The 17970-nt window shown below is 44.4% G+C and overlaps 1 protein-coding gene across 3 annotated transcripts; it reads left to right on the top strand.

Annotated features, from left to right (window-relative positions):
* The first annotated feature begins 132 nt into the window (after window positions 1-132).
* Window positions 133-17815, top strand: bltp3b (bridge-like lipid transfer protein family member 3B). 3 transcript variants are annotated; one of them, XM_086059923.1, is made up of 24 exons: window positions 133-501; window positions 3642-3804; window positions 3887-3925; window positions 4007-4098; window positions 4178-4367; window positions 6031-6171; window positions 6243-6410; window positions 6482-6662; window positions 6737-6820; window positions 8043-8198; window positions 8539-8651; window positions 8713-8854; window positions 9743-9936; window positions 10017-10715; window positions 10791-11362; window positions 12579-12662; window positions 12873-13021; window positions 13253-13401; window positions 13478-13628; window positions 14953-14988; window positions 16146-16396; window positions 16614-16716; window positions 16782-16906; window positions 16976-17815. In XM_086059923.1, the coding sequence occupies exons 1-24, from the start codon at window positions 458-460 to the stop codon at window positions 17108-17110; spliced, it is 4161 nt and encodes a 1386-aa protein (XP_085916049.1). In that variant the 5' UTR covers window positions 133-457; the 3' UTR covers window positions 17111-17815. The 3 variants fall into 3 exon arrangements, with proteins under 3 accessions (XP_085916049.1, XP_085916051.1, XP_085916050.1); XM_086059925.1 differs by lacking the exon at window positions 12579-12662 and having other exon boundaries at window positions 16976-17814; XM_086059924.1 differs by lacking the exon at window positions 14953-14988 and having other exon boundaries at window positions 16976-17814.
* Window positions 17816-17970: the final 155 nt, after the last annotated feature.

Below are 17970 nucleotides of genomic sequence, written 5' to 3'. Positions count from 1 at the left end.
TTATAAACATTTATTTAAGGCGGTTATCTTAAGTTATCTACAATTTTATGGAGAATTTAACGTATTTAAATTACAAGAATAGACATGATTCCTCCAAAACGCGTCGTCACTTTTTCCGAGCATCGCTTGAATGCATCACGACTGCATGCCCAGCCCCGGTGACGGCAGACGCCGCTCGCCGCCATCCAGGTGCTCACCTCCGGGGAGCTCTTCTCCTGGCCCGCCCTGTCTTCGGAGCCCCTAACTGGATGAGGAGAAGTACCACCACCGTGCTATGCTTTGTCTGCCAGGGCTACCACCTCACGCCCCGAAACCCCTCCTCCTCCTCTTGGCCGGAAGAATGAAGCGGGAGCACAGTCCAAAAATGAAGACGGCCAAATTTTGAGTCGTCTGTGTCTTGCCCACCCAGCAAAGCAAGCAGCTACCCGGGGGCAAGTCTCCCAGACTTCGCGGCGCCATGGCGGGGCTCATCAAGAAGCAAATCTTGAAGCATCTCTCCAGGTCAGTGAGCTGTTGTTTGTGATTGTGGCTCGGGGGCGGCTTGTCGCGCCTCGCGGCCGCCGTGTGGCGACTGTCAGCCGGCCTTTTCCCACCGGTGACCCTCGCTTTGCTCACGGAGCTAGCCGGGCTAAGCTAACAAGCTAGCGGGGCTAATCCGTCGCCAGGTTATGGCAGGTTGAACTGGTCGCCCTTCGGAGTGTGATTTATTCAAATAACAATCTCAGCCGTGACTTAAACGTGACCTACCACATAAAATATTCAACTTTTAATCATTTTACATGTGAATGGGAACAAATGGAACTTATTCCAACGTGTAATTTGATATTACAGCCAAGGTGGTCATATATTGTTTACATGCCATAGATTAAATTTGCTATGTCATCTCGTTTCACCCGCTCATAACCTTATTCTGCTTTAGTGGTGTCATTTGAATTCAAAATATGTATCATTTTAGCACCAAAACACAATTTTCTTCTCGTGTTTGTTTTAACTAGCTATAAGATGCCTGCATTATTTATCCCTTTCCAGGGTTTCCTCAAGGGCCTCTCCTGTGACGTCACCCATCACTAACCTCTTTCTGACTAACCATCTATTTGTGCAAATAAGGGAACTAGGTTTGTACAGGAAGTGACCACCGCACAAGTGGCGATGTCACACCTGCACAAACGCCTGTTGGCAGCCCCATCGACCCGATTGGTCGCAGGAGGTCGTGTCGAACTATCCTCGTGTTTAGTGACTGAGGTTGTGTTGTGGGTGTCAACATGGGCACAAACATCCCTGCGAGACTTCACTGACAACCAACCATATGACATAATATAGTACTCTATGTACTCAAATAGACACCGTTCCATTATTAACTGTCGTCTAGCACTTAAATAAATCAACACCCTACCCCAAATAGACGCCTCATCTACTGCTTTGTGGCTGTAATTTATGTTACTACAGCATATGATTGACGTCTCAAAACGCAACATTCGTCGAAGATGGGGTTTATATTGAAATTGCTACTTATGCAAGAAAGCTCAATTGTATTTATTCTAAAATCAAAACACTCAATGTTTAAAAGCACCATTGTTGAACAATAGATATACTTGGCGTGTCCTCCATTTTGTGTTTTACCTTCTTTCTTTTTTTTTTTTTTCGGTCATCCATTTCAAGTTTTTCTCGAGGTGAAAACCCTCCGTTGTTATTGCCCGCACGACTGGTGGGATGACTATTAAGGCATGAATCACGGGCGGGCGACGGTGGGTGCGCTTCAGTGACTCGGTGGTGTGCGTGCGCGAGAGCGATATTTGGCAGCATGTCGCTTTCTGCATCGTGCTCACCTTCACGCCATCTTCAGGAATGATTCACTGACCTTCATTGGCAATGCTGCATACTCTGGCAACAATATCATTTAATATATAATATCATATAATATATATTTAAAAAATATGAGGTCCACCTTTTTTGTTTAATTTCCTCGTAGTTTTTTTTCTTGTAATATTAAAATGTTTCCCCTCTCAAAAATGACAGCATAGTTCTCATGACATTCTGACTTTATTCTCTTAAAGTAGCAAATGGAAAATGTCTATATTATTACAATTTTCCAACCAATATTCTCATCACATTTTGTGTTATTTTTTTCTTTTTCTTTTGTTCTTTGACATTATTGCCCAAGTGTGTTTGTGTGTGTGTGTAGCCAGTGTGCAGGTTAGCTCAGCTAAATAATTTACAGAATTGGAGAGGAATGTGACGCTGCTTGTAGGAGGAGGAGGAGGAGGAGGTGCGGCGACCGCAGAGAAACTCCTGCATTGTTTTTAGTGCCTCGCACCCGCTGCACTTTTTCCTTGTGAAAATCCTTTACGATGTTTTTTTTCGACCTTCCTTCCACTGGCAGGTTGCGGTGAGAAGCACGGAGGACACGGAGGCCCACTCTGTGTGTTTTAGTTTGTTTGCTTAAACCAAAGAGCAAACCTGCAGCGGACACACACGGAGATGGACTTCGCGCAAACACTGAAAGTGCGAGTGACTTTGTGGTCCAAAATGCTAATAAAGGGCTTTAACGTTAAGCTAATGAGGGAGCAGAGAAGCCGAAAAGAAGTTGTTGGTCCGATTGTGTTTTGTGTGTCAAAGCCTCGTGATTTATTGCTCTTATGGTGCGCAATCCTTATTTTTAGACAAACCATATTCCGTATTATTACTAATATATTCTCATGAGGTTGTGGGTTCACCTAAAGTTACAAGGGGGGGAGGGGAAGTGAAATTTGTTTCTCATTAGAGCAAGAAACTCTCGTCCTATTTAAAAAACGTAGCGGTAGCTCATTTAACTTTCTCGTTAGGATCATGAGAAAGTTTTGCGTTTGAACGAGAACGTTTCTTGTTTGAATGACGACGTTTTCTTGTCCTAATGAGAAACACATTTCAATGTCACTTTAGGGACACGGTAAGATTGTAATATTTTTTACGCTAAATTAAAACTTTAATGTTGTAGGAAAAGGCCTCTCTTTTTTTTTGCTCAAAAATGTTCTTTCTTGGAAAATTACGACTTGTAATATTACATTTGTTTTTCTTAAAAACGACAATAATGCTTGTTTAAATAGGATTTTTTTTGCCACCTCATAAAATTGAGTTTTTTTTTCTGAAATGACTGCTTTTGCAAAATTTCGGCTTTATTTTTGTTAATAATTCTCATAGAAGTGAGATTTTTTATTCTCCAAAAAATCAGAACTTTACTCTTGCAAAACTCCAACTATGTTCTGGTAAATTTATTGTCTTATATCACAGTAGTTTAATTCAAAATTTCCTTCCTCATGAAATTCTGACTTAATTCTTGTACAAATGTGACTTTATTGTTTATAATATTATCACTTGAAAATGCATGTTTTTTTCTCTCTCAAAATCATGCCCATGCTTATATATATTTTTTTGTTGTAATATTACAGGGTTTTTTTCACTCGTAAAATTACAACTTAATTATTTATAAAAAATATTACATTTTCCTTTATAATTGTATTTTTTTTAATTATAAAATACAAATAAAAAATCCGGTAAAATTAGGATGTTTTATCATCATAAATAAAGAGATTTTTTTGTCAAATAATGACTAATAATAATAATAATAATAATAATTATGACTTTTTCCTCTTGTGTGTCGCCAGGTTCGCCAAGAACCTGTCGCCGGACAAGATCAACTTGAGCACACTGAAGGGCGAGGGCCAGCTCACCAACTTGGAGCTGGATGAGGAGGTGCTGCAGAGCCTGCTGGACCTTCCCACCTGGCTGGCCATCAACCGCGTGTGCTGCAACAAGGCCGCCATCCGCGTACGGCAACGGACCTTTTCAATTTGGAATTATAAATCAAGCGCTCCTTTAGCTCCTTATCATTGTGTCATTCTTTCGGTAGATCCCATGGACCAAGTTAAAGACTCACCCAATTTCCTTGGTAACTTGCTCTCTGGTCATCCAACAATTTGGGAAAAGTCACAGAGATAATTTTTTATTTTTATTTTTTTTGCTCTTTCAGACGCTTGATAAAGTGGAAATGGAAATGAGCACCTGCGATGAACCTCGTCCCCCTAACGGCCCCTCCCCCATAGCGACGGCATCGGGTCAGAGGTGAGCTCCCCCCCCCCCCCCCAAAAAAAATCACCTCATGTAGATTATGCTTGACGAGTTTGTGCCCCGGCGTTTGTAGTGAGTACGGCTTTGCGGAGAAGGTGGTGGAGGGCGTGTCGCTGTCCATCAACTCCATCGTGATCCGCATCAGCGCCAAGGCCTTCAACGCGTCCTTCGAGCTCTCCCAGCTGCAAGTGTACAGCGTCAACAATAGCTGGAGTGTCAGCGACTTGCGCCACACACGCATTCAGGACCCTCAGCGGGGGGAGGTACGCCAAAGCACGCATTTCCACAAAAGCTTTTTTCAAGATGTGGCTGTATTTGCTGGACTCCTTGCTCGACTTGGCCACTGCATGCCTAAACATTTTTTAATGCTGTTCTTATCTAATTTAGACTTTTCCAAGCCAAATTGCCATTTTATTATTGTAAAAAATATTACCTTATTGTATAAAAAAAAATCTGGCTTCTTCTTTATTTTTATTTAAAAAAAATTTATTTATAAACCACTTTATTCCTTTAAAATAGGCTTCTTTTCTCTCACAGTTACGATGTTATTTTTGTAAAAGTGTGACTTTTTCTGTCACAAAATTCTAGCTTTATCTTGTAATTATATCATTTTTTAAATTGCAGAGACTTTTCTCCTACCTTTTTATTGTTTACACTTTTTTTTACTCATTCACTCCCAGCCATTTTCACTGAAGCAACCCCCTTCGCTCCCGGCGGTTTTACTGGGTTTTGACTGATTTTGCAAGGTCCACAGAATTTTGTGTTCTATGGCTATAAAAACATGAAATCTACCAAAAGAAAGATTAGAGTCTCTGCTTTCATCAGGAAAAAAAAAGTACATTTCTATCTGTTTCCGTTTTGCAGCATTATAATATAGCAAAGTTGCATCATTATTCACAAATCTATTTAGAAATGTGAGTAGGAGAGATTTTTTTTCAACATGGCCGTGGTTGATCTCTTTTGCTCTGCTGCCACTTGCTGGCCGTTTTTGTAATACCTACCATTTTTTTCAACCGTTCTTTGCAGTTGAGAGACTGCATCAAAGCCTTCTGTATGCTATAAAAAAAGTATAAATACGTCTTTGGGACACTTAAAACATTTAAAATAGAACATATTTATATGTTTTTGGGAGCAAATGCGTTAATTTGACTTTTTATTAATGAGTCTTTTTTTCTAAGTATTTACTCTGGTAGGAATTTATTCTTGTAATATTGTCCCCCTTTTCTCGTATAGTTTAGACCTTTTTCTTAAAAATTACAATCATATTTTTCATTAAATTGCTACTTTATTGTTGTAAAATTTGTGTGACAAACTAGAATTTTTTATTGCACATTTAGAACTAATATAAAATGTGTGATTAATCGTGAGTTAACTATTGAAGTCATGCGATTAATTTCAATTAACAAATGTAATTTTTTGGCGCCCCTAATTTTTAATAATCTTTCCTTTTTTATTAGGGGCATCAGACGATTAATTTTTATTAATTGTAATTAATCACATGACTTCACTAGTTAACTCAAGATTAATCACACATTTTATATCTGTTCTAAATGTACAATACATTTTTTTCTAGGTTTTCATACTCTTGTTAACAAAAGTGGAATTTATTTTTTGAAACTAATAGAATTAGTTCCAATGAATTTTTGACGTCTATAGCCGTCAATGGCAGTGAATGAGTTAAGAAGGACAATTTTTAATTTGTGTGTGGGAAAAAATCTATAAATGTCAATTTTTATTTTTTTTGCATGTGTTACGCATCTTTTTAATTGAGAAATTTAGACTTCTAAATTATGACATTTTAAAATTGTAACATCATGACATATATATTTAAAATCCGACTTTTTTTTCCCCTTGCGTTATCACTACTTTATTCTCTAAAATCATTTTCTTCGTCTCTTTGTAGCTAAGCCTTCTTTTTTGTTCCAGCTCCTGACGTTCAAGGAGATCAGCTGGCAGATGATCCGCATCGAGGCCGATGCCATCCAGAGCGCCGAGCACGACATGCTGAGCGCGCCCATCCGCCTCATCACCAACCAGTCCAAAATCCGAGTCACGCTCAAGCGACGCGTAAGACGCACGCGTCTCCCATTTTCTTTGACCTTGAGTTAGGACAACCGTCCCCCCTCTCTCCGGTCCAGATGAAAGACTGCAACGTGGTGGCCTCCAAGCTGGTTCTGATCCTGGACGACCTGCTGTGGGTGCTGACCGACTCGCAGCTCAAAGCCATGGTGCAGTACGCCAAGTCCCTCAGCGAGGCCATGGAGAAGTCGGCGCAGCAGAGGAAGAGCCTGGCCACCGAGGACCAGGTGAAGACCGGCAACTCGGCCGCTCGACCCCCGCCGGCGGAGATTAATTTGCCCTCATCTTCGCCTCGCAGGCGTCATCCGGGCCGCCCTCGACCCAGCAGGTGCGCACGCAGCAGACGGCGGCGGCGGCCGACCAGAGCGCCACCATGGCCAAGCTGTTCAGCGACTACGACGTGTGCGAGACGTCGCATCACCTGCAGATCACGCACCTGGACCTGCACATCTGCGACGACATCCACGCCGCCGACAAAGGTGGCGGGAAATCGGACGCCCGTGCGTTCTTTGTCATTGCTTTTATAAAAACGGATTTTTGTGTTTCTTTGCAGTGGTCAACAAGAGGATGACAGGTGGAGCCATGCAGCTGTCGTTCAGCTCCATCACGCTGGACTACTACCCTTTCCACAGGGCAGGTGGGCAAGCCTCTTTTACTTCTTCAAGCTTATTCTCAGCAAACTTTTTTTCCCCTCACAAGTTTTATCTTCATTATTGTATATAAAGTTCTTGTTTATACTACAACTTGGTTCTCATAAACCTCTCAGAAGCAACAATTGTGACAGTTTCACCGCAAAGTTACAATTGAATTCTCTTACTTTACTTTCTTGGAATGTTCACTGATTTATTCTTGTAAAATGGGGACTTTTTTTTGCACAAAATTACTTCATTTTTTAAAAAAGACATTCATTCTTTTCCTTTATAACCACTTACAATTGGAAATTATTTTCTCACAAAAACTTTATTTACCGAAAATGAAAACTTTTTTTTCCGATTTGTTTTCTTAAATAGCATTTTCTAGCAATTTTTAAAAAGTCAAATTAGGACTTTACATTATAAAAATATAACTTTTTGGGTGATTTTTCCACTTTATTCTCATAAAATTTAAAACTTCATTTTTTTTCTTTTTAACTCATTTGCTCCCATAAACGTATGAATACGTTCTATTTTAAATGTTGTACGTGTCCCAAAGACGTATTTATATGTTTTATGTTTTTTTTAATGCTAGAGCATACAGAAGGCTTTGACGCAGCCTCTCAACTGCAGAGAACGGTTGAAGAAATGGTAGTTATTACACAAATGGCCAGCAGGTGGCAGCAGAGTATAAGAGATCAACCAGGGCCATGTTGCAAAAAGCTCTTTCCCCCACAGTTCTAAACAGATTTGTGAATAAGGATGAAACTTAGCTATATTCTAATGCTAATTGCTCCAAAACGGAAACAGATAGAAATTTACTTTTTTCCTGATGAAAGAAGAGACTCGAATCTTTCTTTTGGTAGGTTCCATGTTTTTATGTGGGCCTTGCAAAATCTGCCAAAATCCAGTAAAACAGCCGGGAGCGAAGGGGATTGCTTCAGTGAAAATGGCTGCGAATTAATAAGTTAAGTTACCATTTTATACTTATTTTAAAAATGATTGTAAAATTGCAAATTGTTTAAATTGTGGAAATTATTACTTCATTTTCCTAAAAATAGGACTTAAAAAAAGTGGTGGTCAAAGATCAAAATTCAGCTTGGGGAAAATAATAAATATAATAACCCCAAAAAAAGCCTTTTCCTTGACGTATTCGGACTATATTCTGGTTAAAGTGTGACTTTTTTTGTCCCTCAATCCAAACTTGTGTCTTGCTACGTCTCCCAGGCGAGAGCTGCAAACATTGGATGCACTACAAGGAGGCCACTAAAACCCGGGAGGAGTGGGCGAGGAGCCTCCTGGACGAGTTCAAGTCCAACGTGGAGATGCTGAAGAGTGCGGTGCGAGGCCAGCAGGGCGTGGCGCCTGAGCACAGCTCACCTGGTAAACGCACTTGGATCGCTAACCAGCGCGATGGTCATCGCGCGCACACACACACACGCACACACGCAGTGGGTTTTCTGTCCCCAGTGTCCATTAGGGACGATGTGTATTGGCCAATTGGGCTTAGTGAGGCAGATGGACCCCTGGTAGAACGGATTCCACACACGCAGCCTCCGGCCCAGTGCTGCTGGTGCCTTGAGCCAGGTACCACGGTGTGTGTGTGTGTGTGCGCACGCTTCGGTGCGGTGATGCACACCTCGCGTCAGGCTCAGCCGACTCCCCCTCGGTTGCCCCCTTTTGGTAGCGCTCTTCTCATTTTTGTGTCCTGGATTCTCTGAAGGGAAGATCAGCACGTCCTCCACCTCGTCCTTCAGCCCTCCTCCTCAAAGCCCCAAGACGCAACTCATGTCCAGCTCCGTGGTCCTCAGGGTGGCCGACTTCAGCGTCTACCAGGTTGGCTTTTGGCCCAAACTGTGATTCGGCGTTCCCGCTAACGTACGTTTGGGCTTGGCAGGTGTCCACGGCGGACCAGCGTCGCTCCAGCCCCAAGGCCATGATCTCCTGCAACAAGAAGTCCTTGTACCTTCCTCCCGAGATGCCGGCTGTCCACGTGGAGTTCACTGAGTACTACTTCCCAGATGGAAAAGACTATCCCAGTAAGGCAAAGTCCACATGCTTTTATCATGTGGTTTAATTATAGTTCATGCTTTAAAACACGTCAAAAGTAGCCACCGACAAGAGCTGCGGATTGGCTAACAGGTTAGCCACTTAGCTGCCAGCCACCGCTACAGTCATTTGCTGACACTCATCCGGTGAGACGCCACTCGGGCTGGCTATCGATACTCATGAACTGAATCGATTCGATTGATGTTTTTTTTCCCGATTCGATTCAAAATGAATCCAATATACGTATAAGTAACATGTGTTGTAATCATTTAAGTGTTACTCAAACAATGAAATCGGCCAGGGTGAGATGAAAATAGTATTTTCATAAATGTAATTCAATAATTGTAAATTGCACGATTCTGAATTGTCAGGTTTTTCTTACGTGTAAGAAAATACGTACAGCAAGAATTACAATTACAATTCTTTTTTTCTCATGAATTTATGAGACAAAGATTTATGGCTGTACGAATCTATTTCAGGCTATGAAAAGGAAAATAGATTCGATATTGATCCCACCCAAATCTGACACATTCAAAAGCATTTCATTCACAAGGTAAAAAAAAAAAAGAAACAAACAACTGAATGCTAAGCAAACCGCTTATTTTCTGTGTGTGAATATGTACATATTTATTGATATTAAACATGAAACATCAAAAGCTTCCATTTTTTCTTTTTAGGAGATATCATAAACAGTTGCTTTTCATTTTAGGTAATGAACTTGATGTGGCACAGTTTGATTACTAATGATGGCCTTTTATTGCTTTACCTTTTACATAAAGAGCCTTGTTGGGAGCCTTTTAAATTGCCGCTGCCACTTCGTTTGTACAATGAATTTGATTAATTACACTAATTGTCGTTATTGACCGGCACGCCGGCAGTCCCGTGCCCCAACCTGTACGCCCAGCTGAACGCACTGCAGCTGGTCCTGGATCCCCGCAGCCTGGTGTGGCTCAACCTGTTCGCTCTGGACCTGCGGCAGAGTCTGGAGCAGTTCATGGAGATCTACAAGCTCAACGACTCGCAGAAGCCTGACGAGCACGTGGACATCAAAGTGGACGGCCTCATGCTGAAGGTAAAAAAAAACAAAAGAAACAAAAAAAAAAAAACACACAAACTAAGACGGGCTGTCGGCTAATCTTGGTGTCCTTCCAGCTGGTGATCCCTGCCGATCGGGACCCCTCGTGCCCGCCCAACATTCCCCGCTCCGTCTCGGTGCAGATGTCGGAGATGGTGGCCACCAACACCCGTCACCCGGCCAACTGCACCCGCGCCCACCTGGAAGCGCTGCTGCAGGCCTTCCAGGGGGAAGCCTTCTTCTCGTCCTCTTACGTCTCCTTCCCCCGCTCGTCCTCCTCTCTGCCCCTCCTTCATCCCCTTTTCCGCTACCACGCCCACGAGCAGGACACCCGCCTGCACGACATCTACCGGGGCCTGGTGGCGCCCACCATGGGGGCCGACGCCCTGAAAATGCCGGCCGCCGCCGACTTCTGGGCGCTGCATTTTGCGCAGTTCTGGGTGGACTACGAGGGCAAGGGTCGGCCGCAGCCCTTCGTGGACTCCTTCCCCCTCACCGTGTGGGCCTGCCAGCCCGCTAAGCTCCTCCAGCACCAGGAGAAGCTGAGAGGACTGTCCCGGAGCGCCTCCGCTGAATCCGCCGGGCGCGTGCAGAGGAAGCGGCTGCTCAAGGAGTTCTACAGCTCGGACGGCGCGCCCACGCCGTCGCACAGTCCGTCTAACGGACTCCATAAACCGCAATCCTCGGACAGTCTGCCTTCTTCTCCTTTGACGCCTTCAGGCAAAGATGCTGATGTCCATGTGCTGGTGCACGTTCACAAGCATCTCAGTGCTCAGGTAGGCTTGCCTCGTCTTCCTGGGGGGTTTCTGCCTGACAATTCTGCATTCTCTCAAGGTCTTCTGTTTTTCCAGGTGAGCCACCAGCAGTATGTGTTCCTGATGCGTCTGCAGCGCAGCATCAAGGCCCTGCGGCAGACCTTGCAGCAGGACCTGGAGGACATGGGTGGGATGCGCAAGGCTCCGTCCCAGCGTGCCGCCGACCACCGGCCCTTCACCGCCATCTTGGGCCTCCTGCTCAAGAGCGCCGAGGTGTCCCTCCTGCTCAAGCCCGTCGCCCAGACGGAAGGCCCGGGTTCTCCTCTCGGGTCCGAGCTGTCCCCCTCAGAGAGCAGAGGAACCCTGGATCCGGGCGGCGAGGGGGAGGCGAAAGGGAAGGGGAGCTCAACCGTGGACCAGATGTTGTGCGGCAATGCGCCACAGGGCCCCGACCCGCTCGTCCCCACCAGCACTATGCCGTCAAATCAGCAGTCCTCACACGAGGAGAGGACTTCTTCCGCTAAGGATGCTGGGAGGTGGAGTTCCGGTGAGGCTGGGGAGCTTGTGGCCGAGGTTTTCGCCAGCGACGACGAGACCAAGTTTCAGGCAGGTGAGCCGCTTTGTGAGGACAAAGCTGCGGCCGCCAAGATGCCCCAGTCCACATCCAGGTATTTCGTAACTCCTAAGAATCTCCTCGTTTGAAATCTTCTGCTTAGCTTCCGCCATTCCGAGCATTTTGGACGGTGGTTCTTAACCTTGTTGGAGGTACTGAACCCCACCAGCATTCATGCAGTTTGGACGCTGATTCCCGTCACTCAACTCTATAATTATAGAGCATTTTAAAATAACCACCAACCCACGGGCAGCAGATACAATGAAAACAAAGAGGCCCTAGAATTGAACCCTGTGGAACAACGTACTTACACCTTATACATGTGAATTCATATTACACATATTCGTCCACCCACTTGCTTTTTTCTCTTGACGTGGTTTTAGTATGTGAGGGATTTACAATGATAAAGAAATCATGTGACGTACCATCACAGCAGTCACAAGGCGACTACTGAGTGCACCAAATTCCCTGCAGCCAATAACATCACTAATCATAGGACACAGGGTATGTGCCATGACCTCTGAACCCCTGAGACTGACTCAAGTTAAGAACCACTGATATAGGACATCTATGACTTCAACCAATCATACATAATACCCGTGCCAAGGTTAGAATAGTTCAAGATGTATTTTTAAAATTTTTATTTATTAAAATTTTTCCTTAACATCATCTTTCCCCATCAAAATGAATGGAAATCCCATGAATTCTGAAGAATTTCCACAAGACTGAGGAATCAGTCAAAATTGGCGGCAAAAAAAAACAGTCATTTTTTTTGGTGCCAATTTTTACTACCTTGCAACATAACACATGTAAAACAAAAACCTGCAAAACATTTTTATATTTTAAGCAGATTTTTCTCTGTTATAAAGTTGCAAATAGTAAAGAATAAAGCATTGTTCCGCCTGTAATTCGAATTAAAGCCCCAAAAAGTTATTTTATTCATTAGAATTTGTAAACATTAATCAGTTATTGGAATTTTATCCTGCCAAATATCAGAATTGGCGCCAAAAAAAAAGTCCTAATATCTAGCGTGTAATTGTAGTATTCTTGGCTATAATAACCTTGGCTGTTGCTTCAACGTTTTCCATCTATAAAAACCAACCGTGTGTTTCAGTCTCTCTTGCTTCACCGCGCTTCTGCCATCTTTCCTCATTTCGTCCTCGCGCTGGCGACATTTCTTCACTTCCTTTTTTGGCCTCTTCGCTTTTGACTCTGGCAAGGTGTGTGTGTGTGTGTGTTTGTGGGTGTGTGTGTGTTCTCTCTCTACCAAGGAAAGGAAGTTTGTCTGTCGTTTCCGATCTCCTCAGCTCCTCATCTACCAGCAGATCCACCTCCCTTTATTCCATGTCCAACATGTAAGGCCCAAATGGATCTGTGACTATCTAGTCGTGCTAATAATTCATTCATGAATTGTCCGCGCGTGTGCGTGTGTCCTTGGACTCCTACATAAAAGTGCAAACCTTGTGCGCACACATTTGCATGTTTGCATGCTTCTTGTCACGCATGAACACTCGACGCTCGTACGTGAAAGGCGCGTGTCCAACAAATGCGTTTGTGTGTCGCAGCGGGCGTCTGATGCGCGACCGCTCGCAGTCCAGTTTCTCCGTGTCCTACAAGAACATGAAGAAGAGTCCGTCCTTGCAGTCGCTGGACAACATCTCCATTGACAGCTACCTGCTGGAGGACGGCGACACCTACAGCCTGCTGGAAAGAGGTGCACACACGGTGTCCATTTGGAATCATTAAGGGGGAAAAAAAAATCTGTTTAACACTTCATTTATTAATTCTATAAATTAGAGATGATACTTAAGAAAAAAAAAAATCATCTGACAGCATGTCCTCCTCGGCAGTGCGGATGCTTTTGCATTAGCCCACCAGGTGGCAGTGTTGCCCAACACTAAACCCTCAAACAAAAAAAGCTGCTCTTCTTATTTCCCATCCACAGATGACATGTCCATCTCAGGGTTCAAGGCCACCCCCGACAGCGCCGCCGAGGGCGCCACCCCTGCACCGGTCCCGGAGCAGGAAGGAGGCGTGTCCCCCGACACGGTCAGCGCTGCCTCGCAAAGCATCGACGAGCCTTCCAAGGACATCGTAAGACTTCGGACATGTGCGCTTGACTCTGGATGTGCGCGCCAGGTTTAATTTTGTGTTTGCCTGTGTTGCGCAGGTGTCTGTTCTGGTACTGAAGGTCCACTCGGTGTGCGTGGGCATGGAGGCGGTGGGCGAGAGCACCGGCGTGGCTCTGGAGGTGGACAAAGTCACACCTGTCCAGCTGGGCAACGTCAGTCTGCGGCAGTACCTCAGCAGCCGCAGCCTGGGTGAGCAACTGACACACTTGAGCTTTTTTCCCCGTTTTATTAAAGGCGGGGTGTGACATTTTGCCAGCCACAGCCTCGAAGCACACTCACACACACTAACACAGTGATTCCCAACCAGTTATGTGCCCCGGGTCCAAAAGTCATTCATTTACGACTATGGCGTTGTTTATCTATCTATGCCTGCGACCTGTATTGACAAACAGCACAATGAAATGTTTTTCTACCGGATGGCAGAAGGTGCAGTTAACATGTGCTGTATCTGTAACATGGGCTAAAGACAGGAAAAACAAAATAAGTTCATTAATAAACATCATAAGTGGCTCTCATTTAAGCGAATGGTGCTCTTGTGAAAAGTTTCAATATTGATAATAAATATTATTTTTTAGAGTTCAGGTGTTGACACACTGCTCACTGTTTACTTCTGAAGTCGCAGGCAACGCCGCCATTTTACGTCTTACCTCCTTCAGCAGAAGCGAACTCTTAAAAGGGACAGTAAGCAGACCAACGTGAGGCGGCTTTCAATATCGGTCTAATTTTGCAGCATCGCACCGATACAAATGACGCCGTTTTTTTTCTCCCAATATCGGTCCGATATTCATCAATAGTTAGCATGCATCTCAAATTTTTTGTATAATAAATCGACTCAAATCATCTCTCTCCATTAAAATAAATACATGCCATTAAACCATTACAGCCTCTCAAAAAAAAAGCAACAAAAATATTTGTAATGAAATTTTAACTCATTCAAACTCAAAAACATATAAATACGTTTTTTAAATACTTTGAAACAGATAGAAATATCCTTTTTTTTCCTGATGAAAGAAGAGACTCTAATCTTTCTTTTGGTAGCTTCCATGTTTTTATAGCAATAGAACACAATATTCCGTGGACCTTGCAAAATCAGTCATAAAACAGCTGGGAGCGAAGGGGGTTGCTTCAGTGAAAATGGCTGGGAGTCAATGAGTTAAATAACAAAAAAAGTACTGTTTATTTCACTTTATAAAATCAAAACAAAGTAATGACATAATTAAATAGAATGTTAATAATTAATTAAACAGTTTTGCTTCATTTGAATGGCCATTATTTTGGGTCCTAACGGTGTGCATGCCTTAACCACATGGGGGCAGTATAATGCCAACAAATTCATACAAAGAAAAGTTTCACAACTGACTCAGTCGTTCTTTGCCGATGATAAAGAATCACCTGTGAGTATTTTTATACCGTCTATGTTTCCAATGTAAAATATGTGCCTTGGCGCAATCAGGGTTGGGAAACACTGCACTAACACACACGCTAACACGCCTTGGTCGTATTTACCCCACAGGTATGGTGTGTTCAATGCCGGCTCAGAGCAGCCCAGGTAACTTTTGTTACCTCCAATTTTAGTGTGCATGCTCATGTGTCTTTACGTGCGTGTGTGTGTGTGTGACACTCCAGTCGCCCTTTGCTTCAGCCGGCGGAGGTCACATGCGCGAAAAATGGCGCCCTGTTCCGTACCCGCGAGCTCGTGCGCCTTTAAGAGTTTGACGGTAATCGACGGAGCGCTCCCATTATATGCGACATTAAGCGCGCAACCTTAAGAAAAGCGCGCGTGCGATCGGAATGAAGTGCAGATGGCGAATCTTCCTCGTCTTCCTCGCTGCCTGACAGACTCACCCTTCCTCTCTCACATCACTCACCCCCCCCCCCCCCAGCCACCCCCCAACTCCGCCTCTCCCCTCATCTCGCCACTGCAGCAGCAGATTTTGCAGTTTCAGTCCAGTGATTCCTGCCGATGAGAGAAAGCCTCTCGCTGCTTCCAGCTATCTTGCAAGACCCCCCCCCCCCCCTTTCTTTTGGACCCGCTGTTGCTGTGTTATTAACCCCGACATCACATGATGACTTCTCTCTCTCTCAGAGCATTCATGCAGCCTCTTGCATGCAGAGATCCTGCAAAACTGCCGCACTTTTACACACATTTTGCGATCAGATTATTGGATTTGTGACATAAAAAAAAAAAAAAAAACACAATTGTGGTTAAATTGAAGGCGTGGCTTCTTCTTTTTTACATGGCGTTCGACATTCACATCATGAACTGCATCATCGTTTCTCCAGATTTCGACTCATTTACATATGGAGGACCGAAACTGCCAAAATTAAAAATAAATAAATGACTAAAAGTGAAAATAAAAACTGAAAAAATATAATAAAAAAATTACACAGAAAAATGAATATAAATGGAAATAAATATATATATATATATATATCAAACAGGAAGTCCGCCATTTTGATTTACTTTGGAATTTGTCACCATTATTTTGAGCCTTATATTCCCCACTAACCCTGCGGGATTATGCAAAACCGTGCCTTATTTTTTCTTCTTTGTTTTAACTTGAACTTTTTTTCTTAACATTTCAGACAAAACGCCTTCTTTGTCTTCAATCCTCTTTTTTTTCCTCGAGTAGCGTCTGTAAGTAATGCTGCCGTTCATGAAACCGTCCAACAATGTTTCTGTTTGCCCACGTCTACTCCTCACAGCCCCGGCCGAGGTGCCGTCGCCATCCACGGGAGCCCCGGAGGTGCGGGCCCGACTGGAGAGCGGGCCCCGCGCCGCCGCCCACTCGCCGCTGGCCGAGCGCAACGGCTTCCTGCAGCTGCGTCTGCACGGCTACCGGGCCAGCCTGCTGATGTCCACGCTGCTTAACTTGGCCCACTTCCTGGAGGAAGACACGCCGCCACAGGTGCTGCCCATGGAGATCAGCGTGCAGAACACGCACATACATTTGAAGGTGAGTGGTGGGAAATCAATTCACGTTTGACACATTTTTACTAATGTTCCAAATACCAAGTGCTCCGTGTCACCAACGTCCAACATGAAACACTAATGCCACCTAGTGGCAGAAACTTACCTCACTATAACAAATCTACGACTCAATGCGTCACCCTCCTTTTTTTCTTTTTTTTTTGACTGTCTAGCTTACTTACAGTATGTTTTCTTTCCTGCAGGACGACGGCCAGCGTGACACCCCGTCCGACTCGGAGCCCATCACGCTGCACGTGGACAACCTGGTCATCCACCGACGGGATGACGGCGCCTTTTCTGTCGGAGGTGAGACGCCCGCACATTAGGTTTAGATGAAGACAACTCTGCTCATGTCTTCCCCCCCCTCACAGTGGACTCCAAGGCCAAACGCTCGCCGTCGTCGTCGGACGGCGCCTTGAATCCCGTCGCCGAGGTCAGCATCGCGGACGCCGCGCAGACCCACGCCGTGAGCGCCAGCCCGTCACACCACCAACAAGTGAGTAAACATTGCATAAGCATTGCGGGCGTTTCACGCGCGCACGTTATACAACGACCTCGCCCGCAGATGCTGATGGAGGAGAACGAATGCCTGAAAGTGGAATTGTCCCGGGCCAAAATGGCGCTGGCCGAGGTTCAGATGGAGAGGGACTCGCTGATGCACCAAATCAACAGCCTCAAGGTCAACAACACCAGCAGCTAGCTGCTCGCGACGTGGAGATTTGTTTCCCCCCCCCCTAACTTAATAATTCCTTCATGAAGCAATGCAGAGACCCAAGAAAAGTATGATGTGTGTGCGTCGCGATGTGGACTTGGACAATGGTTGAATCAACTCTTCTTCGTGAATGTGACTGAGGAATGTCGCCGGGAAAAGATCAATTTTGCACATCATGCTCTTTTTTTTGTGTGCGTGTTTGTCCTATTAGAATGTGGGAACTCTTTTGTACAAAGGTCTGAGCGGTTCCACAGTGTTGAATGTGCGCGTGTCGGTGAGAGAACAAGCATTTCATTCTCCAGATAAGATGAGGTTTTATGGGTTGGGCCGCTTCCCAGCTATTTTTCTAAGAAAAATGTACAGCGTGTACGTCCGCTCAGTTTAGCTTCATTGGTCTTTGTGCGCCTTTCTGCGTGGTTGGCCGCCATCTTGATTGAACTGTGCAAAAAGGGAGGCTTATTTTCATGTCATCATTTGTCTTTCAAAGCTGCTGAAATGCTTATTAAACAATTTACAAACAAATCTAATATGAAAGAAGAAAACTTATCCTCTGAGATGACATGACTGTTTATTTTGGCAGGAAGCATGTTCATAACTTCCTTTAACTGTGTTTTAGTTTTCAATTGTTGTTGTTGTTTTGTAATTAAATAGACTTTTTATTTGAGAATTGTTTATCCATCTAATATATCGACGCGTGGGGCTGGTCATCCTCCCATGGACGAGAGAGTAAATTTGAAGGTTCAGAATGTGTTTCATCAACATTTTATTTTGAAGTGTCGAACAAAGGAATCGCATCCTCCTGTCTTCCACGCCCTTACTGTACGTAAAGCGTCCGCGTGAAGGGCAGG

This window comes from Leptonotus elevatus, chromosome 17 (assembly GCF_054856555.1).
Source record: "Leptonotus elevatus isolate MCC_2025b chromosome 17, RoL_Lele_1.0, whole genome shotgun sequence".
In the NCBI taxonomy this organism is placed as follows: domain Eukaryota; kingdom Metazoa; phylum Chordata; class Actinopteri; order Syngnathiformes; family Syngnathidae; genus Leptonotus; species Leptonotus elevatus.
The sequence above is the reverse complement of the archived record's forward strand: the minus strand, read 5'-3'. Positions and strand labels throughout refer to the sequence as shown.